The sequence below is a fragment of the Tursiops truncatus genome, chromosome 3, assembly GCF_011762595.2.
Source record: "Tursiops truncatus isolate mTurTru1 chromosome 3, mTurTru1.mat.Y, whole genome shotgun sequence".
Classification (NCBI taxonomy): domain Eukaryota; kingdom Metazoa; phylum Chordata; class Mammalia; order Artiodactyla; family Delphinidae; genus Tursiops; species Tursiops truncatus.
This window is the reverse complement of record NC_047036.1, coordinates 118,120,983-118,148,946: the sequence shown is the minus strand read 5'-3', so window position 1 is coordinate 118,148,946 and position 27,964 is coordinate 118,120,983. Positions and strand designations below refer to the sequence as shown.

The 27,964-nt window shown below is 58.1% G+C and overlaps 1 protein-coding gene across 5 annotated transcripts; it reads left to right on the top strand.

Annotated features, from left to right (window-relative positions):
- PCDH1 (protocadherin 1) lies at positions 1–25,488 on the top strand. Of its 5 annotated transcripts, XM_073802625.1 has the most exons (6): positions 2–206; positions 8,264–9,126; positions 12,070–14,265; positions 19,384–19,603; positions 20,543–20,581; positions 21,790–21,924. In XM_073802625.1, exons 1-5 carry the CDS (start codon positions 167–169, stop codon positions 20,566–20,568), a joined length of 3,345 nt encoding a protein of 1,114 aa, XP_073658726.1. In that variant the 5' UTR covers positions 2–166; the 3' UTR covers positions 20,569–20,581; positions 21,790–21,924. The 5 variants fall into 5 exon arrangements, 4 of the variants coding, with proteins under 4 accessions (XP_033709232.1, XP_073658726.1, XP_073658727.1 ...); XM_033853341.2 differs by lacking the exon at positions 20,543–20,581 and having other exon boundaries at positions 1–206; positions 21,790–25,488; XR_012330888.1 differs by lacking the exons at positions 19,384–19,603; positions 20,543–20,581; positions 21,790–21,924 and adding exons at positions 17,571–17,807; positions 18,663–19,357.
- The last annotated feature ends 2,476 nt before the right edge of the window (positions 25,489–27,964 follow it).

Below are 27,964 nucleotides of genomic sequence, written 5' to 3'. Positions count from 1 at the left end.
CCGCCACCACCGCCGCCTCACACACTCGGGGAGCGGGAGCGCGGCGCGGACGCGAAGCCGCCGGGGCTGCTGTGCCCAAAGCCAGCCGGAGCCGAGCCTGAACCGCAGCGCCAGCCAGAGCCGTGCCGTGCCGAGCCGCAGCCCGGGCCGGGGCCGGTGGCGGCTCATGGACTGCAGGGCCCGCGGCCTGCGCTGCCCACAGGCGGGTAAGGATCGGTGGCGGTGGAGGCGGTGGTGGCTCCCGGCCGGGAGCGGCCATGGCCGGCAGGAGCCGAGGGAGGGGCGCTCGGCCGAGCGAGGCCACGGGGGCCCGGTCGGTGCTCAGCGCGCCGGGGCTGAGGTGGGGGCGGTTGGGGTTGCGGCTGGGGCACCCTGGCCTCCAAGGTCCGCCGCAAATAGCCGAGCGAGGAGAGCGGGTGCTGGACTGGGCTCCAGCCTGGGCGCCCTGCACCCCGGAGCGCTTGGAGCTGCGGGGATAGGGGGGCTCCAGCCGCGCGAGGGATGGAGATGGCCTGGGGCAAGCCCAAAGCCCCCAGTTGGAAGGGGGGCCGTCCCCGAGGATGTAGCAAGCAAGGACCCTCGTTCACAACGCGCGCGCGCGCACACACATACACACACACACACACACACACACACACACACACTTGTTGGGCGACCAGCTCGGATCACTCAGGCGCTTCCAGCTCCCCGCGGGCACCCGGAGGGCCAGACCACGGACATATGTACACACATACATACATATGTGCACACAGGCATACCTCCCGCACACCAGCGCCCACTGGGGCACCGTCAGTAGCTTAGAATCTGCTTCAGCTTCTGCACGCTCAGCAGCACGGACACACAACCCGTGGCCATACAAAGCAACAAAACACAACCGGGTGTGACATTCGGCGACATGGACACACAAAAGCAATCTCATGCCCGCACATACGAGTGTCACGACCACAGTTCTCCAGATGAACACTCAAAACCCAGCCCCGCACACACATATTCCTTTAAGGCACACACCCTAACATAAATTATGTTACACTCCTTGGCCAGAACACAGGTACACAACACATGTCTCGCTTGCACCCCTCGACTGCACCCATAAACACAGAACCCAGTGTTTCAGCACACTCCTTGACGGCACACGCCCTAACACAGCAAGTGGCACCCACAGCAGCGCCTCACGGTCACAAACACAGAATCTACTGCTTCACACATCTTAACACTGGGTGTCACACACACCTTCCACCAACAGTGTCACATTACACCTTGCAGCGTATACACACAAGCATACACGCTCTGTCCCTCACCCTCGGAGGCCAGATTCCGTCAGGGGAAGCCGCCGGGCCACCCGGAGAGCCCCTAGAGCCCGTTTCCCCTTAGCGCCGTACAGTGAGTGTAAATTTCGGCCCAGCGGGAACCCTAGGGACTGGCCGGACCTGCTTCCCCGCTGGCGCCTCCCCACCCCCACTCCGGGGCCGGCCGGCCGGGAATTCCCGGAACGAGCTGGACCTGGCAGCCCGCGCCAACCCCTCCTCCCCGGAGCTCCAGGGCCCTAGGTCCCTTTGCAGAGGGTGCAAGCCTTGGGCGGTGTTTGCGACCCTCTTCGGACCATTTAGCTTCGTTCTCCAAACCACCTGGATCCCCAGCACACCTGGGGCCCACACACCTGTGTCCTTCTCACACCTGGGCGTCCTCTCCGCCGGGTCCCGGCTGCAGGCCAGAGTCGTGTGTGCGGGCAAGGCCCTGGGACCAGGAGGGCACGCGCGCGGCACGCGCAGGAGCACAACCGGCAGGCGAGAAGGACTCGCACCCCTTCCCCCCGCCCCAGCTACCCTCGGGAGCCCAGACTTCTGGCCTCAGTTTTTCAGCAGTGGTCGGAGACCATTCCTTCTAGCAGGAAATATTCGGGGCTGCTTTGAGGTCTTTGACGATTGAGAGTGGGGCAAAGCCCCCTTTTTCCGCTAGAGGGTCCGTTTTACGAGAATTTCTCCTCCGGGCCGGGCTCGCTGCTTTGTGATTCCGGCGCTGGCTCCCTCCCCGCCCCCTCACTGCGCCCGCTGCGCGGCTCTAGACGACGCCGGCTTGCGGGGGTCCCTAGGCTGAGGCCCGAGAGGCGGAGGAGGAGGGAGTCCCCGCGGCGGCCCCTGGGGCTGGGGGCACCAGGGACACGCCGGTGAGGCGCGTTCTCACCGCGCCGCGCCTCGCCCTGAGCTCGGGAAGGCCCGGCGTCTCCCTGCTGAGGGTGGGGGTGGGGTGGGGCCGGCCGAGCCGGAGGCCGGCGGAGAACAGCCGCCGTCCCACCTCCCCCGACACACTCTCCCGCGTCCTCTGGGAGGAGATACCCCGCGCGCAGGAGGTGTACGGGGAGCGCCCGCTGACCGCGGCGGTGTAGGCTGAGGTCTGCCCCGGCCGGCAGAGTCCAGGACGTTGTGCCGGAAAACGCCGAGAGCCTTCCATTACCTGCTCTGGGCCAACCCTTGGTAGCTGCCAGGAAGGAGAGCGCGCAGAAGGTGTTTGTGACAGCCCAGAGGTCTAGGTGTGTGTGGGGTGGATGGGTGTTACTTTCTTGACGTGGCGGTCTGGGAGGATTGAAATGTGTAATTACGACCAGGCCAGGGGATGTCGTGGAATCGAGGAGAGAGGGATGAGAGGAGCCTCCAGAGACTGCCAGGGGCGGGGTGGTAGGGGAGCAGGTCCGGTTTCAGTTCTGGCTGCATTTAGTTTCTTCCCTTCCCTCCCACCCAATCCCCAATTCCAAAAGGGATTTCAGCTAGAAAGGGGGGGTCTTGCTGGTAAGGCGTCCTCCTGGAAGACGGGCTGCTGCTGTGGCTACTTGGTCAGGGGAGCTGGGCTAGGTAGAGATGGTGAGCTAACTGCCGCGGAGTGTGGGTGGAAGGGTCAGGGGAAGGTCTGCAAGGGTGGGGGGAGGAGCTGAGCAGGAGTCAAGGCTGGGGGGGAGAGGAGATGGGAAAGGAGGAGGCCCTTCTGATACGGGTGAGGTCTGCCCCTACCGTGAGAGAGGATAGTTGGTGCTGCAGAGAGAGATTCTTTCAACCATGTATTGAGCACCTACTGTCTGCTAGGGCCCATGGTGGGTGATGAGGATGCAGTACTGTAGTAAGACAGACACCATCCTTGCCTTCATAGGTCTTCCCAACTGGCAGGGGATTGGCTCATTTATTTATTGAACCAATGAGCACCTGCTGTTTGCCTGATGTTGGAAATCAAGTGCTGTCTTCGGTGATGGAAAGCTATCTGTCCTTTACAATGTAATAGACCTTAATGCATCGGCTCTCATTTAATCCTCCCAAATAACTTCAAGAGGCAGGATTATTTCCATTTCACAATATGGAAATATGTTCAGAGAGGTAAAGTCACTTGGCCAAGGTCACACAGCTAGGAAGTGGTGGAACCAGGGTTTGAACCCTGACAGTCTGACTCAAGAATGCAGGTGCCTGGAAACCCTGCAGAGGCTAACAGAGGGTTGTGAAAAAGAAGGGAGAGGAGCTGAGGGCTGTGCACTTATTCACTGTGGGAAGCCTCTGAACAGCTCCACCCCACACAGCCCAGCTTGCTTACCCTCCTCTCCCAGATGTTTGCTGTGTCCCTTGGTGATTTGTGCCCACAGTGGTGGTGACTGTTGTGTAACAGTGCAGGAGTGAGGGTCAGGGCTGACCTGGCCTCTGGGACAGTGATGTCTGCCCCTGTATGTTTCCTCTCTGGCCACAGCATTCAGCAGGAAATGGCCCCTGGTCCCCGAGGTGGACTGTCAATGAAGGTTCCAGGTGAACCCTCAGCACTGTTCTCCTTCCTCCCCAGATGTTGACACAGATGGCGTTTTCCTTGCCCTTCCCCGGACTCTGCCCCCTCACACCTCACTGTGCTCCTCTGGCCTGAGAAGAATGAGTCACTGCCCCTACTGAGGCTCTGGCTTCTCAGGGTCCTGGGTGCCCAGTGTCGTTAGGTGGAGGTGGGGACACCCCTGCTGGGAAGGCAGCCAATGCCTAGGGAAGGGCAGATAAGGCACTAATCGTTTCAAAGGCTGCTGTCTGGGACTAAGGACTCCCAGCAACCAACCACCAGGACAAAGTTCAGGGATGGTGGGTGGGAGCAGGAGGTAGGAAAGGCTGCCGCACTGCCACTCCTGGCTGTTCTGTCTCTCTCTCTGCATCCTGGGAGGCCTGGGTTCCTTTGGACCTTGAACCCTAGGCTCTCTCTCTTTCACTCCTTGCCCTGCAGGTTTGGCAGCCCAGGGATTGTGTGTGTGTGTGTGTGTGTGTGTGTGTGTGTGTATGTGTGTGTGTTGGCGGGGGCAGGGAGGGGGGGTGACAGGGGTGGTACATAACAACCACTGATTTGCCTTCCCCCATCCAGCCTTTTCCCAATTCAGTGAGGAGGCATTCTTATTTCTCAAATCCCAACTCTTCTGCTTACTACTTCTGTGACCTAAGGCAATTATTATTTTTGAGCCTCAGTTTTATCATCTGTATTATGGGGAGCCATAAATTAATAATAAATAGTACCCATTTCAGTGGGTTGGGAGGATTCGATGGGAAATGGATGTAAATGTAGTGAAATCTCTCGGGGAGTGTTAGTTGGGTCGATGGTGATAGTGAGGAGAGTGATGATGGTAATAAAGGTGACGATAATAGAATCTATGCTTCTTTCTTAACTCCAAAGACCTAGAGTACCTCAAAGTTGTTCCCAAAAGGTTCCTGACCCTTGCTGCCTCCACCTTGCTGCCTGGGGGTTTCTCCAGGTCCCTCTTCCAGAATCAGAATTCCTAAGGGTGGAGCCAGATAATACTCATTTTAAAGGAACTCTCCAGGTGCTTAAAAGAGCCTAAACTCTCTTCAGCTCTTATTGGGCAACCTACTCTGGGCAACCCTCCCCCAACCCCATTTCCCCCCCAAATTCCACCTTCCTCCCAGGAAACCGCGCCCCCTCCCCGCCCCCAACCTTGCTTGCCTTGGATATTCCCTTTTGGTTTTCTTCCCAACTCAGAAGTTAGATGCCACAATCCTTTCCTGACCCCTAAGGGTGACAGGGTGAGTGAGAGAATGTGTATGAGAGTTAGGGGGCAGACGTGGGGAGGGGGGATGGGGGGGAATGTGTCACAAGCATGCTACGTTTGTGCTGCCTGGAAGGCCTGAGGGGTTAGAGCCCCTGGTTGTGACCCCAGATGGGGAAGGAAGCCCCCAAGGTCAGTGCTTAATCTGTAGCTCTTAGAGCGGCTACAAATGAAAGTCACCCTGACGGTGCCAGACCACGGACCTCTGAATTTGTAGCCAAAATTTCTAAGTGTTCATTTTTCTTGGAAAAATCTGCAGTGTGGTTTCATAAAATACGTAAAGGGGAATGTGACCCAAAAAGGTTACAAACCGTTGATCTGGAGAGAGGGAGTGGAGGCAGGCCGGCACTGCTTTATTTCTCCTCTTTGTCATGTTTAGGGTAACTCCCAAGTAACCCCCACCCCGCCAAGACTTCCGCACGGAATCGGTGCTCACAGTGATCCCATGTTGTGTGTGTGCTGTGCAAGGGAGGGCAGGACAAGGCGCCCAGAAGGGAATGAGGTTCTTTGGAGACAGGTGTGTTTGGGTTGAGGCTTGTTGGTAAGATGAGCCCAGTGCCAGGTCCATGCAGAGAGAGGGGAAATGGCTGGAGGGTGGGTCCAAATAGAGCATCAGATAGATTCCTCCCTCCTTTAAAGAGATTAAGATTGCAGCTGAGAGCAAACACACACACTAATCTGATAACAGCCTCACAGGCGTTGAGCCTATTAGTGCGAGGAGTGACCAGGGAGGGGCGGTGCTTGTGTAAGGAATCTGCATTCAATGACCATTTGCTGAGAGTCTGCTAGGGACCTACACAGAGAAGGATTAAATCAGACCCCAGGGAGTTCTCAGTGGAGTAGGGAAATGGGCAAGAAAACAAGCAGTGACCATACAGAAAGTTCCAGGATAGGCTAAGCCTGAGAGGTGAAGTAATCACAGTCATTCGTGAGCTGTTACTGAGTACCTACGGTGTGCAGGGTCCAGGGCAAGGCCCTGAGGATGTAAACAGAGCAGAGGCCCTCCCAGTCTCCACTCACCGTCTCATAGGAAAGAGAAACAATTCACAGGTTATTTCCCAAACAGCTACCTAACTGCAACTGTGCGTGCTTTGAGGGAGCATTTGTTGAATACTCACTGTGCTAGGCATTTAGTCCACATGATCTCAGACTCCCTAGGAAAGAGGTAGTATTATCCCCATTTTACAGATAAGGAAACTGAGGCTCTAAGTCAATTGCTCCAGCTCACGCAGTCAGAAAGTGGGCAGCTGGGGTTTGCCTCAGACTGTCTGATGTCACATTCCCTGCTCTTCTCCACCCTGCTGCTTACATCTGTCAAATGGGTACAGCCCAACAAAAGTGACAAATAGTCCTTGAGTTAGAACCACTGTCAGCTCCACGATGACAGATTGCATCTGTCTTGTTCGCCGCTGTGTCCCACTGCCCAGGATAGCGCCTGGAATGTTGTAAGTGCCCAATAAACGCTCACTGAATGCATGAATGAGCGCCTATAGTATGCCCAGCTCTGTGAAGGTGAATGGGTGGGGGCTGGGGGATGAGTGTAGGGAGCCCTGTCCCTTCCTTCGGGATGCTCGGAGAGGAATAAGTGCAGAGAACACAGGAATAAGTGCACAATAACTGGGATTGAACAACAGGGGCGGGCGGTGTCCCAGGCTGCACAGTGATTCATTGCCATGGGATTGAGACACACAATAAGTGGCTGTGAGTTGGAGGAAGGAGAGGTCACCGAGGGCTGAGGAGGCCTGGGAAGGCTTCCTGGGTGACCAGAACCTGCCTTCAGTGGGGTGGGTGTGGCCTGTGACAGGGCCTGGGGTGGGATTTCCAGGTATGGGGCACGTACTCCAGGAGCTAGGGAAGGAAGATTGAGCCTGAGCCTCTGCTGAAAATACTGGGCTGAAGATTTTGGATTTGAATAGAAGGGCTGGCTGTGGTCGTGGTAGTGCTGGAGAGGAGGAGGGAGTCAAGACTGGGACTTAGCTGGAGGGTCTGGCTGGGGTCTGCTGATGCACAGCTCAAAGCTGGGGGAGATGGGCAGAAGAAGCAGGCTCTTGTGGTGATGGCAGTGCAGCTTGTGGTTGGCTGGGGCATACAGGGCTCTAACTGGAAGGATTTGGGGGTGGGCGGGGAGAGGCAGGTATGAGATGGGACTGGACCGATTAAGCGGGGGAGGGGCCAGATGTTCACTGAGAGACTGAGCAGGGGTATGGGGAGTGAGCGGTCAGGGCAAGGCTGCTGGTGTTATTGGCAGCTCTGTCCCAGTTAGACCTGCTGGGCTCCTAGTTGCTAAGGATAGGCTGGGGCAGCTCCCAATGCCAATTCCAGGGCTAGTCAGCTCTGACCACAGTCCTGACCCCAGTCTTGACGTCTACTCTCTTCTTCCACATACCTGCTCGTGTCTCTCCTCCCCGCCGTCCCCCACCCTGGTGGAGAGGGAGGGTAGAGGAGCCCCGGGAGCTGTGTGTGTACACACAGGTGTGAGTGCCCAGGGGCATGTTTGTTTGGAAGGGGCTCGGGGAGGGCTAACACCTACTCCACAGCCCTAACCGGTGCCCAGTCCAAGCTGGCCCTTCACGAGGGCGGGGACATTGGGCACTAGGGTGATTACTGCCAGGAGAAAGGGATCTGAGATGTCCTACCTCCTGTGCGTACACTGACTTGGCATCTCAGAAGGGAGAGGAACGTGACATCATCCCTTCTCCCTGCAGCCAACGTGAGTGGCCCTCAGCGTGGGCAGCTGACGATCCGGGGTCTGGGGAACGTGAGGGTACCTGCGTCTCTCTCCTACCTTGTATGTGGGGGTGGGGGGGTGGGGGGGTTGCTCCTGGTCTCGCCCTTCCACTTGCTGTCTCTCCCTATCTCAGTATCAGGGTAATTAGCATGGGTGACTATGGCAGGATGCTGCTGAGAAGGAGGTGTTGGGCAAAGCACAGAGTAGAGAGCAGGGAGGGAGGGAGTGTCAGGTGGGTCAGGGCGTTCCTTGGGCAGGAACTGCTCTAGACCTGCTCCTCCAGCTGGGGCAGACACTGCTGCTACACCAGCTGTGGGTGAGACTCAGGGTTCTGCGCTCTGTACTAGGGCAGATCTCTCCTGGGAGATCAGTGTGTAGGTGGCAGAGGGGGAGTCGGCGGCTGGCTCTGGGCAGCCCCCAGGGCCTGGGCCCTCCTCCCAGCTGACCCCCTGTTTTGTCTCCCTCGCGTACAGCCCTCCTGATTCTGGAGCCTGCCCGGATGGGGTCCCTGAGGCGCAGCCCAGGCCCTGGGGGGCAACGGTTGCTGCCGCCTGCCTTGCTGCTGGCCCTTCTGCTGCTGCTGGCTCCGTCCCCAGGCCACGCCACTCGGGTGGTGTACAAGGTGCCAGAGGAGCAACCGCCCAACACCCTCATTGGGAGCCTCGCAGCCGATTACGGTTTTCCAGACGTGGGCCACCTATACAAACTAGAAGTAGGCGCCCCGTACCTGCGGGTGGATGGCAAGACAGGCGACATCTTTACCACGGAGACCTCTATCGACCGCGAGGGGCTCCGAGAATGCCAGAACCAGCTCCCGGGTGAGCCCTGCATCCTGGAGTTTGAGGTGTCTATCACGGATCTCGTGCAGAATGGAAGCCCCCGGCTGCTAGAGGGCCAGATAGAGGTCCAGGACATCAATGACAACACGCCCAACTTCGCCTCACCAGTCATCACGCTGCCCATCCCCGAGAACACCAACAATGGCTCACTCTTCTCCATCCCAGTGGCTTCGGACCGCGATGCTGGCCCCAATGGTGTGGCATCCTATGAGCTGCAGGTGGGGCCCGAGGCCCAGGGGCTCTTTAAGCTGCAGGTGGCAGAGGACCAGGACGGAAAGCAGCCGCAGCTCATCGTGATGGGCAACCTGGACCGGGAGCGCTTGGACTCTTATGACCTCACTATCAAGGTGCAGGATGGTGGCAACCCCCCACGCGCCAGCAGCGCCCTGCTGCGGGTCACTGTGCTCGACACCAATGACAATGCCCCCAAGTTCGAGCGGCCGTCCTACGAGGCTGAGCTGTCTGAGAACAGCCCCATAGGACACTCAGTCATCCAGGTGAGAGGCCCCTCCATCTAACTGTCAGGGTGACCCACATTTAGAAATGGGAGCCTACCCCAACCTCGTGAGAGTTCCCTTCACTTAAGGGCAAGATGGCCAAGATGTTGCGGTGAGATCTCTTTTCCCCAGCCCCCGCCTGGTGAGACCTTCCCACAAGTCCACCACACCCCAGCAGGGGATTTACTTTCCTCTGTCAAGCTATTCAGGTGACAGTGACATAGCGTATGAACAGTGATCCCCCCATCCCCGAGGCAGACTCGAGCTGGAGAAACCTCTGCAAAGTGAAACCCCCTCCCAAGTCAAATGATATCCTTCTCCCCAGCCAAGTGAGCTGAGCTGGAACAAGTGAACTGCCTTTTGTCCAAGTAGAATCTCTCCAGAGATGAGAATGTCTTCCCAACCAGGGGCCCTTTAGCCACATGCGAGTTTCCTGAGGCTGGAGGACAGAGCCTTGCTTTGCCCATCCCTGACAGTCACAAGAGATCATTTTAGCCAGGTGAGTCCTCAGAATTCTAGAAAACTGTACACAGATGTCTGTACACCCACCTCCTCCCCTAGGCACAGGGTACCCATGGGTGTGGGGTGCTGGGCACAGTAGGGGGGGGTCGGTGGCCTCTGCTGAAGCTCTCAACACCCCTCTCGATGGGAACTGCCCCAGGGGCTGGGCAGCTTGGTGGGGTCAGGGCCTGGGAGAGAGCAAAGAAAGCGTCCCTGCAGACAGGTGGGCGTATCTCCCACTGTCATCTCAGCCCTGGCCTCCTGCCAGCCCCAGCTCCTTTCTCCTTCCCCATGGGCTGAAGCTGTCTGTCTTTGGTATGAGGAAGCTGAGGAGGGCTCACCATTACCCGTCCTGGGAAACCCTTCATCCCAAGTCCTCAAGCTGAAGCAGGGCACGGGGAGGAGTTTGGGCCTCTTTTTAGAGGCTGGTGGACTGGAACCTGTAGAAGAGAGACTGAGAAAGAAAAGGGAGACAGACAGTCGGGGATGGCGAATAATCATAGCCTAGGTGCCAGGTACTGTTCTGAATACATTATGTGTATTATATCATTTAATCTCCACAGTACAATGTAAGCATTATCCCCATTTTGCAGATGGGGAACTGAGCCCACAGAGATTAGGAAACTTGCCTGGTAACCCCCACCTGATGTGTTCAGATTCCACCTTGGCCACATCCAACAGTTTGGCTTCAGAGCCCATGGGTGTAAGAGCTGGGAAGCGGGATGACGCAGGAGAATGGGGCAGAGACGAGGCTACGGGTAGACAGAGCAGAAAAGAGAGGATGGGAGAGAGCCAGCAGTGGGAAAGAGGCAGAAGGAGAACTGAGCAAGATGGGAGGGAAAGAGAGACAGAAGTCAAGACTCAGAGACAGAGACAGAGAGGTGAGGTGGCAAGAGAGGCAGACAAGGAGGTGGGTGACCAGTCTAGAGACAGGGAGACAGTGGGGATCATAATGAAAAAGCTGGTGACAGACTGGGGGAACAGGGGGATGGAGGGGCGAGGAGAAACCATTAGAGGGGTGAGCAGAGACCAGGTAGCTCACCAGTGTTTTCACTGACAAAAAAATCCTGATGGGAAGGAAAGGAGACTAGCAGTGGCCTGAGGGCCTGCTAGGTGCAATGCCCAATACTGTGTCAGCACCGATTTTCAGAGCTGGATGGACAAAAAGAGGGATAAATGCTATGTAGGGAGCACTTGCCATGTGCCAGGCAGTGTTAGGCATTTTTACACTTATCATCCCATTTAATCCTCACCACACCCCCATTAAGTAGGTTCTATCATTATCCCCATTTTGCACATTTGTAGACTGAGGCTTGAGGATGTTAAATAATTGACCCAAGGCCTCATAGTTGGGAAGTGGCAGAGCTGGGATTTGAACCTAGGACTCTTGCTCTGCTCCCCAGAGACTCTGCCAAGTGGCGCCTATCCTGTCTACCCCCTACCCCCTCCTCCCCCGCCCCCGCCCGCACTGCCATCACATTCTGTTGGGCTGTGACCTAACTCCATCCCTCTTGTTGCTCCCTGACCAGTGCTACCTCATGACCGTTCCCACCTGGCTCCTGTTGCCCCATTACCACCCATGTTTGTATAGACTTGGGCCGAGTGTGTGTCGGCCTTGGCGTGGAAGGATGCGCCCACTGCAAAGGGACAGACAGTTCATTGTGTGATGCTGGGAGCCCAGCCCGCTGCCAGCAGGCTCTGTGGGCTGCACCAGCCCCTCCCTCCTGGCCGCAGGCTCGGCTGGATTCCTCAAGTTGATGCCTAGCCAGCGCCAGCCATGGGAGGGGAAGAGAGATGAAACAGGTTTCCCCGGTTTTGACAGAGTGTAGTGACCTGGCCTGGCGGGCTCCCTCTGACCCACATCCCTACCTGGCTCCTTTCGAAAAAGAAATCCCCTCACCTGTGGCCTCCAGAGGGGCACGTGGGTCTCCATTCGTGTGCCAGTAGACACGTGCATAAACATACCTTCTCACGTAATCACATGTGTGTGCATGCATGCGTGTTGCACACATATGTCACGCATACACACCATCTCTACTACTCACACCTTTCCAGCTCTTCAGAAGGGTTTGAAGGCCAGTTTAATCGGGTGGAAGGGCTGCCCTAGCTGCTAATTGGATCCTCATCCCCATATTTGGGTGGGCTAGTATAGGAGTGATAAGTAGAGTTCAGTTCTGCCCTGTGCCATCTCTAGTAGTAGCTTGTAGCACCACTGAGGATTTGTGGGCTGTATCTGTGCTCTTCAGGGGAAGAGATCCGTAATATATGCCAAAGTGTCAGGATTGGGAAAAGGGCAGGGCATGCATGTGCTGCTTTTGGAAAGGGTGCCTTGTTAGATTAGTTGCGTCTGCCGTGCTCGTTGGAAAGGCAGAAATGTGTCGCTTAATTTATCGCCAAACTAACCCAGCCCCGTTTTCCTTGTTTCTTCCCCCTGTCCTGTAGGTGAAGGCCAATGACTCTGACCAAGGTGCCAACGCAGAGATCGACTACACGTTCCACCAGGTGCCCGAGGTTGTGAGGCGTCTTCTGAGACTGGACAGGAACACGGGACTTATCACTGTGCAGGGCCCCGTGGACCGTGAGGACCTAAGCACCCTGCGCTTCTCGGTGCTTGCCAAGGACCGAGGCACCAACCCCAAGAGTGCCCGAGCCCAAGTGGTGGTGACCGTGAAGGACGTGAACGACAATGCCCCCACCATTGAGATCCGGGGCATAGGGCTGGTGACTCACCAAGACGGGATGGCTAACATCTCAGAGGACGTGGCAGAAGAGACAGCTGTGGCCCTGGTGCAGGTATCTGACCGAGATGAGGGAGAAAACGCAGCTGTCACCTGTGTGGTGGCAGGTGACGTGCCCTTCCAGCTCCGCCAGGCCAGTGAGACGGGAAGTGACAGCAAGAAGAAGTACTTCCTGCAGACCACCACCCCGCTCGACTATGAGAAGGTCAAAGACTACACCATTGAGATTGTGGCCGTGGACTCTGGCAACCCCCCACTCTCGAGCACCAACTCCCTCAAGGTGCAGGTGGTGGATGTCAATGACAACGCACCTGTTTTCACCCAGAGTGTCACTGAGGTCGCCTTCCCAGAAAACAACAAGCCAGGTGAAGTGGTCGCCGAGGTCACTGCCAGCGATGCCGACTCGGGCTCCAATGCTGAGCTGGTTTACTCGCTGGAGCCTGAGCCGGCTGCCAAGGGCCTCTTCACCATCTCACCTGAGACTGGAGAGATCCGGGTGAAGACATCCCTTGATAGAGAACAGAGGGAAAGCTACGAGTTGAAGGTGGTGGCAGCCGACCGGGGCAGCCCCAGCCTCCAAGGCACAGCCACCGTCCTTGTCAACGTGCTGGACTGCAATGACAATGACCCCAAGTTCATGCTGAGTGGCTACAACTTCTCAGTGATGGAGAACATGCCGGCGCTGAGTCCAGTGGGCATGGTGACGGTCATTGATGGGGACAAGGGGGAGAACGCCCGGGTGCAGCTCACGGTGGAGCAGGACAATGGTGATTTTGTTATCCAGAACGGCACGGGCACCATCCTTTCCAGCCTGAGCTTCGATCGGGAGCAGCAAAGCACCTATACCTTCCAGCTGAAGGCGGTGGACGGCGGCGTCCCACCTCGCTCGGCTTACGTTGGCGTCACCATTAACGTGCTGGATGAGAATGACAACGCACCCTTTATCACCGCCCCTTCCAACACCTCCCACCGGCTGCTGACCCCCCAGACCCGTCTGGGCGAGACGGTCAGCCAGGTGACAGCTGAGGACATTGACTCTGGTGTCAACGCTGAGCTGACCTATAGCATCGCCGGCGGCAACCCTTACGGACTCTTCCAGATTGGGTCGCATTCCGGCGCCATCACCCTGGAAAAGGAGCTTGAGCGGCGCCACCATGGGCTGCACCGCTTAGTGGTGAAGGTCACTGACCGCGGCAAGCCCCCTCGCTCTGGCACAGCCTTGGTCCACCTGTATGTCAATGACACCCTGGCCAACCGCACCCTGCTGGAGACCCTGCTGGGCCACAGCCTGGACACGCCGCTGGACATCGACATTGCTGGGGATCCGGAATACGAGCGCTCCAAGCAGCGCGGCAACATCCTGTTTGGCGTGGTGGCGGGTGTCGTGGCCGTGGCCTTGCTCATTGCCCTGGCCGTGCTCGTGCGCTACTGCCGGCAACGGGAGGCCAAGAGTGGCTACCAGGCTGGCAAGAAGGAGACCAAGGACCTGTATGCCCCCAAGCCCAGCAGCAAAGTTTCCAAGGGAAACAAAAGCAAGGGCAAGAAGAGCAAGTCTCCCAAGCCCGTGAAGCCGGTGGAGGACGAGGATGAGGCCGGGCTGCAGAAATCCCTCAAGTTCAACCTGATGAGCGATGCCCCTGGGGACAGCCCCCGCATCCACCTGCCCCTCAACTACCCACCAGGCAGCCCTGACCTCGGCCGCCACTATCGCTCTAATTCCCCACTGCCTTCCATCCAGCTGCAGCCCCAGTCACCCTCCGCCTCCAAGAAGCACCAGGTGGTGCAGGACCTGCCACCAGCCAACACTTTCGTAGGCACTGGGGACACGACGTCCACGGGCTCTGAGCAGTACTCTGACTACAGCTACCGCACCAACCCCCCCAAATACCCCAGCAAGCAGGTAGGCCAGCCCTTGAAGCTCAGCATACCCCGGCCCCCACCCCACCCCTACCACGGGGCCATCTGGACCGAGGTGTGGGAGTAACAGAGCTGGTGTCTCGGGCCTGCCGTGCTCACCAGCCCAAGTCAGTGGTGGGAGGTGGAGCCAAAGATCGGGGGATGCTGGGACCACTGATGACCCTGCTGCCTCACCCAGGCTTGGAGGGTCGGGCCGAGCCGAATACAAACTGAGGGTGTGCTCCGTGTCCCCCCCCCAACCCCGCTCCGCACTGGGAGAGAGGCCTGTGGCTTGTCACATCCTGGGACACTGGACCACCCGCTGGGTCCTGCAGGTGGGGACTGATGGGTAGGTGAGCAGAAGGGTTTGGAGGCAGAAGCGGGGAGGGAAATGGAGAAGAAGTCTCCTACAAACGTGGGTCTCTGTCCGAGACCAGCCATGGGTGCTTCTCTAGGGGGGAAAGGGGGAGACCTGGGGTCCTGGTGGGTAACCAGGTGGACGCTCTGTCAGGGAAGGGGGCCTCCCCACTTGTGCCTTCTCTGTGTACTGTGTGTCACCCTCTTCCCCACCCCAGACTCCTGGGGCTGGGCCCCAGTTCCCCTCCCCCAGCCCCAAACACTTCACCCTGATAATAAAGTTCTCTATTTTTGGAGTTTTGGCTTCTTATTTTCCTGGAACTGAGAGAAGGAGCGAGAGAGACTGGAAACAGCCCTTTGTCCGATGTCCTGCCTCACTTTCCCCATCCCTGCTCTTTGTCCCTTCCCCCGTCCCAGACCTGCCCCTCTGCCCCAACCCTATCTTAATTGACCAGGTCCCCCCCCCGCCCCACCATGACCATGTCCATGATTGGGGGAAGTGCTTTCTGAGCAGGCTTCAAATGGAGCTGTCCAGCAGTGTCCCCTTCCCTCACGTTTGTGAGACCTCCCTGGGAATGGCACCCTTTACCAAGAAAGCGGATGGAGATGCACCCAAGTCCTGCCCTTTCTCTGCTGGCTGAGACTTGACCTTTCCCATTTGTGCACATCGGAGCATCTCCCAACAGAGCTCAGACCAGAGCAGCTGGTGGGGGTGGAGTGCAGCCTGGCTGCCTCAGGTGAAGGCAGAGAACCTCTTAATTATACCAGGCACCTTCCCTCGAGGTAAGATCGTCCCAAGTCCTTTTCCCAGCCTCTTCATCCCAATACCGCTCAACACCCAGCAATTAGCCTGCTCTGCCCTGTGTCTTCCCACCATGGTCACCAGTCTGGGCTGCCGGGAGGGAGGGCCCAGGGAGAGGGGAGGATATCCCCCAGTGCTATGGACTGACCTGCTCTGTATCCCCCCTGCTGACCAGGGCTGAGGCGCCCTATCCGGCCCCCTCCCTTCCCTTCCTTCAGCTCCTTGCTCTGGCCACCCTGAGCTGCTAGCTCTCACTCACTCTCTCTCTCTCCGTCTCTCACTTCTTGCTCTCCTGGGTCTGCCCTGTCTCTGGCTGTGCCTGAGGAGGAGGCTAAAGTCCGGGTGAGGGGCCTCAGGTCCAGGGGGAGTCTCTGAGGCCAGAGGCAACCTGTCTCCGTGGCGACTGAAGAGGCTTGAGACACTCCCAGGAGGTCCAGGGTGCCAGCTCTCTACTCTGATTCCGTCCACAAACTCCCCAATGCCCCGGGGTACCCCCAAAGTAAAAACTCCTAGGGGCTTTGGAGGAGTGGTGCATGGGGAAGTGAAATCTGGTTTCATCGCGTTTCCCTTGGACAAATAAGCATCTCTAGGGTTACCTCCAGCAGCTCCTGACCAATCATTCTTTCTCTTTTGTTCCTCTCCTTGCTGCCACCGCCTCTCTCTTTCTTCTGTTCCTTTAGCTCCTTAATCTCTTTTTCTTTCTCAAGGTCTGAGGGATTATCCCTTACTCGGCTCCAGTCCAACCCATCCGTGGAGCCACACTGAACATTCAAACACAACAAAACCACAACACCAGTGTCATCATTAAGACACATAGGCTGAATCCCTACTGTGTGCTCAGCATAGTATTAGACCTTGAGGGAAAAATGGTCACATTTCTACAAGACATACAAGTAACAAGATGAGGCAGTTGAGAATCGTGGTGTCGATTCTCACCGGTGAGAACTGCCACATATTAAAGCTCTTCCCAACTTGTTCTACCACTTCTGCCACAACTTGCTTCCATTTTTTTGAGTCCTTACCAGGTGCAACGTACCATGCTGAGCATTTTATGTGAATTAGCTCATCCACTGCTCATAACTCTTTGTGATGCAGGTCATTTTACAGAAGTGAAAACTAGTTAGCGATGGAGTCAAATTCAAACACAAATCATCAGGAAATCTGATTGCCAGAGTCTGCTGTTTTCCGTTACGCTATAAAAAAGGGGTTCCAAGACTAAGTTCACGTTAACCTATTAAAGGCTCTGCAAAGCCTGCAAGAAGGGAAAACCTGTTAAACTTTGTGTAACTCTGGGTTTTCCAAATTTTTATTTGACCATGGTGCCCCCTCCCTTTCTTTGAGGCACACAGTATGAGAAAACGTGCATAGGACATGGGGGTGGGCTTCTGGGAGGGGAATGAGAACCCTGAGCTGGCTCTTCATAAAGTGAGGAGCTGGAGTTGGACGGGAGGCTGAGCCAATCCTGAGGTGAGGCTGGAGTGAGCGAGCGTGACCAAGTCGGAGGCAGGGGGAGGGCAGAAAGGGGATTCTGGCTGGAGTGGAGGGTATAGGAGGGAGCTGAGACAGGAGACTGGAAGACTGTAGGCTGTAGAGGACATAGATGCTTTGCCAAAAGTTCCTTAAGAAGAAGTGGGAGGCCCCGAAAGCTCATGAGCTTTGGATGAACTGAGTTTTAGAGAGTTTACTGGAGTGTATGGTGGATTTAAGGTGGGTAGAGGTGAAGGTACAGGACTGCACCTCTAAGGTCTGAGCAAGGATGGTGGAAAAGGGCATGATGGATGGATGGATCAGGCTGACCTTCTGGAGAAATGACTCACAGAACTCAAGGGATAATTGGATATGGGATAGGGATGGGGAGTGAGTGGAGAGCTACCAGGATCCCCAGATAGATATCATCCTTCTGAATCTGGGTGGTAGGATGATGAGATCTTTGCCCATGCAGACGCTGAGTAAAGAAAAAGAATTTGGTTTCAGGCATGTTGAATCTGAAGGGTCCATAGGGACGGCCGATTGGAAATAACCAGCAAGGGTCTAGAACTTCTGGACTAGGGTCTGAGAGAGATTTTGGATCTAGGCTTTTTAAGATTTGATAGTCATAGAATGATAGGGAATATTTAGCGTTGAGTATGACCCAACCCTCCATTTTACAGAAAAGAATCATAGGAAAAAGACCAAGTGATGTGCCTAGGAGGCAGGACTGAAGCCTTGGATTACCAGGCACAGGTTCTGCAGGGAGGGAGGGCTGCTGGCTAATGTCTTAAAAGAAAACTGGAAAGAAAAACACCCAACAGCCAGACTGCCCTGTGCCTCCCAGACCCTCCTGGAACCTATTCACTCCATCACCAGGTGGACGTGCTCCTTTACATCCTCCCAGCCCCAAGTATCAGGTCAGTTTTGGGGATCTTGTCTGTCATCACCCAGACCTTTCAGTGTTTTGGATCCCAACGTGGATCTCGAGAAGGGTTGCCTATGCCTGAAGGTGGGGTGGGAGCCAAGGTGGGAAGGCGGCTCCAAAGCTCCCTGTGCTGACAACCTCCCTTACCCCAGCTGCCTTGGATGGCACGGAAATTGTGTAGGGCATCAGGAGGGTGGGTCTGCAGACCTGGGACACCCTCGTCTGGCCATCTTGAGAACCTCCTATTGAGAGTTTTAAAGACAAAGCACCACAAGGTCTTAGAGGATTAGAAGGAGCCTGGAGACTCGTCAGCAGGGCCCTGGGCCCGGGCTGCTCCCACCCCTGGCCCACAGGGGCCCGGGTCTGCGCCCTCCACAACTTCTAATTTCCAGTTGGCAGGAGAACCAGTGGTGGTCCCAGGTGGGTGTTTGGGGGATGGGTTGGTTGTACCGAGTGCCAGGCTGAGGTTGCCAGATCGTCAACCCATGGCAGGCAGGCAGGGCTGCTGTCTGGGAGCAGCCTGTCCCTGTTGCCCTCCCTCCACCCCAGTCCCTGCGCCAAGCTCCTAAATCCTGGCTCTACCAAGCCAGCGGCCCCTCCCGGAAGCTCCTTCCTCTTTCCTAGAAGGAGTCTCCGTTCGAAGAAGCCAGCCTTCCGAATCCCTGATGTCTGCTGGGCCCCTCCCCCCATGCCCAGGTCCTCCTGGGCCCTGCCCGCTCCAGTTAATACTGTTTCCTGATCTGGAGGACTGGGGAGTTCCCAGTGTTCTGCTACCCCACCCCCAAGGTGCCCTGGTTTGTCATCAGGCTCCCTTTCCCTCTTCCCTCCCACCTTTTTCCACTCCCAGGCCTCTCTGAAGGGGAACGCGGTGGGCACCTGGGTGGGTGGGGACTCAGCAGGGAGTCCTGCCTATGGCATTACAGACCAGGGGTGAGGAACAGAAGATCAGAAAGAGGTTAGCACCCCACTGGCTGGAGGCAATGAGAAGTTAACAGAGCAATGAGACAGGTGAGGAGCTGGAGTCTGGAGGGTGCTATTTGGAAATCAGGGAACTGTTCTGGTATTGGTGAGCTGTTGTGGAATTAGGAGTCTGTCCTGCTTTTAGGGAGCTGTTGTAAAAACTGGAGGCTTGCTGGTGTTTAGAGGCTATGCTGGAATTAGGGGAGTTGGCTGGTGTTGTGCTGTTTTGGTGTTGGCTGTCTGGAATTAAACAGAGGCCGTGCCAGTACTGGGAAGCTGTGCTCTAACAAGTGGTTGTACTGGATTAAGCTTATTGTGCTGGCCTGGGAGCTATCATAACACTGGGGCCTGTGCTGTGTTGGGACTTCCAGTGCGTGGTCCTGGCTGTCCGGGGAGCTGACCTAGAATCAAGGGGCAGTCCTCTATTAAGGTCTCTGCTTTCTGGGGGGGTTCTGCTGTGCTAGGGGGCTGGGCCTCTTCCTGGTTGCTGTTGAGGCCTAGAGGGCTAGGAGCTCTGGGGGTGGGCTTGGCTGGGGCTGTAGCCCGGTGCGGTGGTGGCCCCGTGGCGCAGGCTGGCCGGCTGGCAGTGACACTCCCTCTCCCTGCAGTTACCTCACCGCCGAGTCACCTTCTCCGCCACCAGCCAGGCGCAGGAGCTGCAGGACCCGTCCCAGCACAGTTACTACGACAGTGGCCTGGAGGAGTCCGAGACGCCGTCCAGCAAGTCATCCTCGGGGCCCCGACTCGGTCCCCTGGCTCTGCCTGAGGATCACTATGAGCGCACCACCCCCGATGGCAGCATAGGAGAGATGGAGCACCCCGAGAACGGTGAGGGGACCCCAGGAATGAGTAGAAGCCTGTGAGTGATGACGAGACCTTAGAGGTAGCCTCCATCTCTCGAGCTCTCATGTATTCAGCAGTAAACACTGTGCTGAGAGCTTTCTGGTATACGTTCATTTAACCTTCGCAACCGCTCTCTGATCTGAGAACTTTATTGTGCCCCCTTTACAGTGGGGGAAACGGAGGCTCAGAGAGGTTGAGTCACTTACCCAAAGTCATATACAGGAAGTGACAGAGCTGGGAGGGATTCACACCCAGGCACCTCTGACTCCAAAGACTTTGAATTCAGCACTACTTTATTCTGCTTCCTGGGAACAGAGACCCTGAGAATGGGGGCCAGAGGGCTCAGGTGGTGGTGAGGGAACTTTGAGGGGATCCTGAGATAATGAGAGCGCAGAGGGCCTTGAGAAAAGGGAAGGGACCCTGGATGCTATGAGGAGCCCAGAGAAGGGTGTGATGATCCCCTGTCGGGAGGAGCAGGAGAGGGTGTGGCTGAGGAGAAGGAGTGGGGAGGCCCGGGGAGGGGAAAGGCTTGTGTGGGCGGGGCTTGGAGGGTGATGGCAGACGTGGGATCTGGGCTGGAGCAGAGGTCAGCATGGGAATGGATGGGGGGCGTGTTGTCAGAATGTGTGTGTGTAGTGCGTGTGTGTGCGTGAAGGCACCTCTGGTGGCCCGTGGTGGGGAGACTAAATCAGCTTCCCCTTGGGATAGAAAGACTCTCCAGCTTAGAGCTTTCCTCAGATCTCATCCCCTCCCTCAGTCCAAACTCCCCCAGCCCGCCACAAGATGAAAAGTTCCACACCTCACCCCTCGGCCCAGGGCTCTTGTCTAACCTCCCAGGCCCCAGGTCTCAGAGTGCCCTCCATCCCCACCCTGCCCATCATCGTGCGATCTCACGCCCGTCTCGTCCTTTTTGTGCCCGCGCAGAGCCGGCTGGCCGGAGCAGGCCCTGAGGTGGACTGCCAGGTATGTGGGAGCTGCTCTGGGGTCTGGGGTCTGTGGGACTCGGCCCAGCACCCAGCCCCGCCCACCCAGTGCCCGTGCTCTGCTCCGTGCCACGTTGGGTCCCCCCACTCTGCCCTGAACTGAAGAGCCCCGGAGGGGTTAACAACAGAGCTGTCCCCTCCTCACCTTGCACTGGCAGGAGGCCAAGCCAGGGAGGGTGGTGCCGCTCAGTCACATCCCTGGACGGGGTGGGGGGCACCGCCTGGTACTGTCCCCAAGCGAGGGCGGGACAGGGGCAACTGTGACAGGAAGTACTCAAGGCCCAGACGTTCCCATGGAGACCCCCACTGCCCAGCAACCACACTGGCTACTGCTGATGTCAGACAGCCAACTTCTGTTCCCATGGGTGTTCTGGGCAGGGAGCGGGGCAAGGCCAGGGGGGTGGTGGGTGGTGTAGGGGCCGGAGTGAGGCGGGGAGGGGCTGCATGAGTGTGCTTGTGGATATGTGAGTGTGTGCTTCTACGCAAACCCCTGGCTTTGTAGCAGGGCCTTGCTATGCTGGTGTGGGGTGGGGTCCCAGGGCAACTGGGAGCATGGTGAGGCTGGAGGGGGCTCAGAAGGGAGGCATGTGCCCACCTTTGTCTGAGGATAGAGATGCCTGGTGTAGATTTGTGTGTCCACACCTATCTGAGGGTAGGAGTGTGTGTGTGTGTGTGTGTGTGTGAGAGAGAGAGAGAGAGAGAGAGAGAGAGAGAGAGGAGAGAGAGAGCAGTAGAGAGAGAGAGAGATTGTGTCTTTAATGAGGATGGGGGTTTCCTCACCCCTATCTGAGGGTAAATGTGCATGTTTCAGCCCGTCTGGAGATAGATGACGGAGTGTGTAGATGGGGTGTGTGTTTGTGCACCTGTCTGAGGGCAGATATGGTGGATGTGTGAGAGGAGAGCTGGAGGGTGGGTGAGGATGGAAAGAATGTGTCTATTTAAGGACAGATTGTGTGTGTGTGTGAGAGAGCACGCATGAGGTGGATGGTGGGAGGGTGTGTGTCTATTGCGGTGGATGGTGGGAGGGTGTGTGTCTATTTGAGGGTGTGTGTGCCTGTGAGCTCAGTGGGCAGGAAGGGGCGTGCACCCCCGTTCCAAGGCGGCATGGAGGCGCTGGTGGGAGGCTGTGGAGCAGAGCTCTGCGAGGCTGCCCTGCCTGAGGACCATCCTCCCGGCTCTCCCCTGCAGACCTGCGCCCTTTGCCTGACGTCGCCATGACGGGCACATGTACCCGGGAGTGCAGCGAGTTTGGCCACTCCGACACGTGCTGGATGCCTGGCCAGTCATCTCCCAGCCGCCGGACCAAGAGCAGCGCCCTCAAACTCTCCACCTTCGTGCCTTACCAGGACCGAGGAGGGCAGGAGCCTGCGGGCGCCGGCAGCCCCAGCCCCCCGGAAGACCGGAACACCAAAACGGCCCCCGTGCGCCTCCTGCCCTCCTACAGTGCCTTCTCCCACAGTAGCCATGATTCCTGCAAGGACTCGGCCACCTTGGAGGAAATCCCCCTGACCCAGACCTCGGACTTCCCACCTGCAGCCACACCGGCATCTGCCCAGACGGCCAAGCGCGAGATCTACCTGTGAGCCCCCTTCTGGCCGGCCGGCCATCCCTTCCCCAGCCACCGGCCAGCTCCCAGGTGGGCCCATGCCAGGGCCCCTGCTCCTGACCCCTCCAGCGTGGACTTCCTGGCCAGGGCCCTGAGTGGGGGGGTTACTGGCCTCATGACCACACTGGCCCTTCCCCCATGCAGGGTCCAGGTCTTCTTCCCTCACTTCAGCCCCCAAACCCTAGGGAGCCCCCTCTTCCCCTTTATGGGGCTCCCCCCAGCTGATGCCCAAGAGGGCTCCTCTACAATGACTAGGCTCCGGTTCCTCGACTTCCAGGGATCACCCCCTCACTTTGGGCAGATGGCAGAGTCAAGGGTGGGCAGCACACTTTTAACTCGTTGTGCCCCGCATGGCCAACCAGGGCGGGCATAGGACGCCCCCATTCCAGCCCTGCAGCAGGGCTGAACTGGGGAGCCCCTGTCCCTGGGAACTCCCAGAGGAAACTCTTGACCGCCAGGGGCTCCCTGAAGGGCTTTTGTTACCAAAGGTGGGGTGGGATGGCGGTGGGAGTGGGGCGGAGGCCTTGTCTTCCTATACTGCTCCTGGGCTGGCCCACCTGCCTGCCGCATGCCCATGCCTGGTCCCATCCGGGCACCCCCCCTTCCCACTGGTCATGCAGTGTCTGTATATAAGGACCTTGGAATGACGTCCCCATTTCTGCCTGATTTGCAACTTTTCTTGTTGATGTTGTGTTGTCTTGGGGGGGCCCCTCTGGGGGGAGACCTGCCCTGCTCCCCCTCTTCCCTGCCGCAGTGCCCCCCACCCCAGGCCTCTATTGTTCCATGTTGTAAATACCCCTGGGGCTGTGGCAGGATGGGGGTGCAGGCCAGGGAAACAAGGGGGGTGGGGGTGGGGATGGGGGAACACTCGCCTATCAGCAGAGCTGGGCTTTTATTTAATTTTTTTTAAGAATACAAATCTCTATTTTTTTGGAACTGTTGCGCTGTGCCCTGGGGTGGGGGGGATCCCCGCTCAGGCTGGCCCCCACATCCAGACGAGCATCACGGAGGGGCCCTGAGGCTGTGGGGGGCAGCTGGCCGGGGGTGGGGAGACTGTGCCTCTGGCCTGGTTGGGTGAGTTGGGAGCAGGAAGGTTTGCTCAGGGGGTGGCTGGTTGCTGCCCCCAACAGGGGGTACCTGCACCCTGCCCCCTCTCTGCTCTGCACCCCCCCCCAAGCCCCTGCCATGACTGACCCGTCAGCCTGTAAAACCACCATTGCCTTGATCTCAGGGGGTGGGAAGGGCTGCCTTAGGGCACCCTGGGCTCCAGGCCCCCTTCTTCCAGTTGGGCTTCCCTTTGCCAGGGTCAGGGGTCCCGTGGCGTGGGGGGATCGGGGGGCAGAGAAGCCCAGTCAGCCATGATGAGGTGGGATTCTTTTCTTCACCTCAGGGGGCCAGGGTGTGAGGGGCATCCTGCAGAGGCCCCATCTCCCACTGTGGCCATCTCAAAGCCTCAGCCCCTCTTCCTTCCACAAACCCCCACTGCCTTGGCCCATACCTCTCCGGCTCCCCAGGGGCCCAGGCTGGGAGGCTGGAGACTCAGGGTATGGCCCTTGCTTGACTTAGTCTAAGCCTGGGGGTGTGGCCCGAGGGTGGGAGGGGTGGGTACAGGCTGCTGGGTCGTCTGGTGCCTTTGGGAGCTGTGCTGCTGGAGTCTTGACTCCTGTAACCCCAGAGACCCCACCTCCACCCCTGAAAGCAAGGGGGCTGAAGAATCACCTTGTTCTCTGCTCCGTGCCCCTAGCTTGGCTTGGGGTAACAGTGCTGGGAAGGAGAGCCTTGTTAGGCTCGTGGCCCCAGCATACACAGCCCTTCAGTGGAGGGTGGAGGGGGGGTGGTGTAGAGTGGCCTGGGGTGGCAGCAACCAGGTCTAGGGATTGGCCAAAGGCTCCTTTCCCTGGGGGAGGCCCAGGAAGTGGGCTGGGGCTTGTTAAAGAGACAGCCCCTTCCCCCTGCACAAACGGGGCAGGTGCAATAGTGGTGCAGTTGGTAACGTGAGGTGCCCCGCTGGTGGGTCAGTGGCCTCGAGGGCTGTCCTGGGTCCTGGGGGTCAAGATTCTGGCAAGAGGATTGTACGAGGCCCATTTGCTTGGTGGAGAGGGTGGTCCAGACAGGAGGCATTCCTGGGGTCAGTGGACTTCCCCTGGAAGCCCCTGGTGGCCTGGGCACCCTGGCCTGGTCTCGGAGACCCCTGCGCACTAGGTGGAAGGGCAGAGGAGCATTTGCACAGTGGAGAAGCCAGAAGGAAGGGGGTGGCCCAGGTGGCTGGGAGGGCTGAGAAGCACAGAGGAGGAGCCCTTCCCACAGGCAAAGGCAGAGCCCCTAGCCCCCTGGTTGGGGTTGGGGCACTGAGTCTGTCACCACCTGGGCACTTGAGAGGTGAAACCAAAGGTGGGCAGGGGATGGGTGACAGCACTGGGGACCATGCCTGTTGGTCCTAGGTCTGTGAAGCCCTTCCCCAATGCCTTGTGTCGCGTACAGTTTTATGTACAAATAGGCGACATTTGGCCAGAGGAGACCCCGCTCAAACCCAGCCTGACCCAGTCAGTGTCTTCCTAGAGGGGACCTAGTCTGTCCCTACCTCCTACTTCAGAGCATGTCTCTTGGTAGGGGGAGGGTATATGGGGACATACTTCTCTCCTAGGGTCCCTGAAGCGCGTCTCACATCCTCGGGGGAGGGTCTCTGGGGCATCCCTCACCTCTGGGGGCTCCCTAGGCCCTATCTCTCCCCTTGGGAGTCTCTGGGTGGGGGGGACATGTATTCCCGCTGGGGACCATGGGAGCATGTCTCCCCCGCTACCCAGGCTCTCTGGGGAGCCTGTTGTCCTCCCAGGGTTTCTCGGAGTACTTAAGGCATGTCAGTCTTGGGCCATCTCTCTTCCCAGGGAAGGGGGCTATCTCTGAAGCATGTCTGGGAAGAGATGTTTCTGGCCCTCCCTGCACCTCTTCCCCAGGGGTGTCTCTGACTTGCAGCACTTCGGATGAGACTGGGCAGCTCTGAGCTGTCTTTTCTCGCAGGGGCTCTGGGATACCTCTCTCTCCTGAGGGCCCGGCCTCCGGAGCCATTTCTTCCCTGTGTGGGGCCGTCTCCTGGTGTTTGGTTGGCTTGTGTTGGCCAAGAGAAAGCCTCTTAGGGGGCGTCTCCACGCGGGACTTCTCTGGGAGGGGGGACTGTGTCTCGCCCATGGGGTTCCCGGGCGGTGTGTCTGCCCGTGGGGAGGGGGAGACTGTGTCTCCTCGGGTTATCTGAGTGGGGAGGGGGGCCGTGTCTCTCTCGTGTGTTGGGGGTCGGGGGTCGGGGAGGGGGGTTTTGGGCGCATCGGATGCCCACACTGGGGTCGTGTTTCTCTTGGTTCGTGCCACTTCCCACCGCCTCGCTCCTCCCGGGAAGGGCTCCCGTCCCGCCCCCACTCCACCCCCGTCCCTGGCGCTGCGAGCACAATCCCGTCGATTTGTAATGATTTCTGTCTCTGTCTTTCTCTTTCTCTGACCACCCCCGCCCCGCTACCCCGCCGCGAGCATGCGCAGGCACCTCCCCTACCCCTCCGGTTCGGTTCGTTTCCGGTTTGTTTGCTGAGCTGTCAATGAAAGACCCGTGTAATTATTCCCGAGCTTTACAATAAAAGTGTGAAAACCGGACCCCACTTGGCTTCTTTTGGGCCCTCGGGCCGGCGTCCCGGGGAGAGTGGAGGCTACGTCTGGGGTAGAGACCTTGGAGGGGGGCCGGGGGACGCGGACGGGAGAAGAGGGATCGAAACCCATACTGGGATTAATCGGTTCCACGCAGGGATGGGGGCAAGAGGACGGACACTGAGGACAGACATCTACTTCATACGCCTCAAAGTGGCCCCCGTGCCATCCGCTGGGCCCGATCCTCTCCCGGCAACCCCATTCCCACCGGAGCTGACATGCAGGCTAGGGGTTAGGCTTGGGGGGCGCGCCGCGCTGCGGAGAGTTAAGCTGTGCTGCCTTCTTCCAGGGGGCATGTATCCGTTCACGCACCCCTCATTTAGCAACGAGTTTGAATCGTGGAACTGGATAGGAGAAAGGACGGGAGACATCTGTCTGTCTGTCGCTCCCTCTCACGCTCAGGAACGAGGGTTGGAAGTCGATGTACGGGGACCCGAAAAGGTCTCAGCCCCCGTCCACGACTGCGCTCCCCTCCCCTGCTTCCGGGCCCGAGCGGCCCCGGCCTCCTCAGTCCGGCTCCCGGGTAAACACCGGCTCCGGAGAGGTCGTAGAACAGAGACCGGATCAGCCGGTTTCCCGGCCCCGCCTCCCGGGGCGCCCCTCCCTCCGCGCGCGCTTCCGCTCAGCCCGCGCGCCGTGTACCCCCGCTCGCGCAGCGTGGGCCTGGCTCCCGGACCCCGGGGTTGGTTCAGCTGCTGGGATTAGTCGAGAGCAGGGACTAATCCTGGATGAGCCTCCGTGTAAACCCCGATCGACCGCCGGTACGGCGGGGGTCGTGGGGGCCCCTTTATCCATTCCCATACTCCGGGCTTCTTAGGGCCTGGACCCTCCCCACGCCCCCTCGCTACAGTTGGAGACAAGTTGGTTGGATCTGCTGTGCGGAAGAGGTGGGGGCCGGCGGGGGCGGGCAGCGTGAAGACACTGCCCAGATCAGGCCTGGATCAGTCGCGCCCCAGAGAGCCTGGCGGTGGGGGCGGGGGGGGGGCACCTGAAGGAAGGGCAGAAGCCCCTCTGACAGCCTCTGAATCCACAAGGGGTGAGGTCAGCTCCCTGGCTCAGTGTGCAACTCCGTGCTCCCCACCGATCCTCCAGTTACAGAATCTCCAGCCCTCCCTCTACTTGTGGCAAGGGTGACCTGCCCCTAACCTTGAGGCCTCACCTTCTCATCACAGGAGGCGCTGAGTCAGCAGGAGGGCCCCATGTCACCTCCACCCCTGACTTGGCCAGACAGTGAGGGGTGAGGAGCTCCTCCTGTTGAGGCCAAGCGCTGCCAATGATATCAGGGGTCAAGGGACTAGGGTACTAGAATCCTGTCCCTGGTTGGTTCATTCATACCACAAACATTTCACGGTCTCTATGGGAGAGGCAGACAGGTAAACAATGACCACATCGCGTTCAGCCCTGCCCTGAGCCGTAAATTCAGGCTAGAGGGCCAAAGGAGGTGTCTCCTCCAGCACCGTCCAGCAGGCTTCCTGGAAGAGGTGGTCCCAGAGCTGAGTTCCAAAGGGCAGATGGGGAAGAGCCCACTGAGGAAGGGGTCTGCATCCCAGGCTGATGGAGCAGTGTGTGTAAGGGCCTGGAGGTACAGAAGGAGAAGGTGAGGTAGTTCAGGAGGCTAGGAGAAGTTGAAGAGGAAGGCAGGGGCCAGAGCTAGCAGGGCCTGCTGGTCAACCTAAGGAAGGAAAGGGAGCCACTGAGGGATTCTAAGCCTCTAAAAGAAAAGGTCAGATTTATGTTCTTTACAGATTCTAACTGTCCTCTTGCCTTCTCTGCCCAAGTTTCTCTGGAGAGCCTGGGTTGGAGGTGGAGGCATATACCCACAGACAGCAAGGAAGAGGAACCAGGGTACAGTGTATATTAGGAAATTCGGTCCCCACATCCTTCCATCACACCTGGAGTTAGAGAGACCTACATTAGAAATCTGTAGTACTTCCTACTGGTATGAGCTTGGGCAGGTGACTGTGCCTTGGTTTCTTCATCTGTAAAATGGAGCTAATAACGCTTACCATCACAGAGGATCATCGTGGGGCTTCACTGAAATCGTGTGTCCACTCTTTTATTTAACAC

What these genes read in the sequence shown, in the direction of transcription:
- PCDH1 (XM_033853341.2), top strand. Translation starts at nt 167, where the DNA reads ATGGACTGCAGGGCCCGCGGCCTGCGCTGCCCACAGGCGG. An exon ending in CCAAATACCCCAGCAAGCAG is followed by an intron (nt 14,266 to 19,383) that starts GTAGGCCAGCCC and finishes CTCTCCCTGCAG; the next exon opens with TTACCTCACCGCCGAGTCAC. An exon ending in GATGGAGCACCCCGAGAACG is followed by an intron (nt 19,604 to 21,789) that starts GTGAGGGGACCC and finishes TCTCCCCTGCAG; the next exon opens with ACCTGCGCCCTTTGCCTGAC.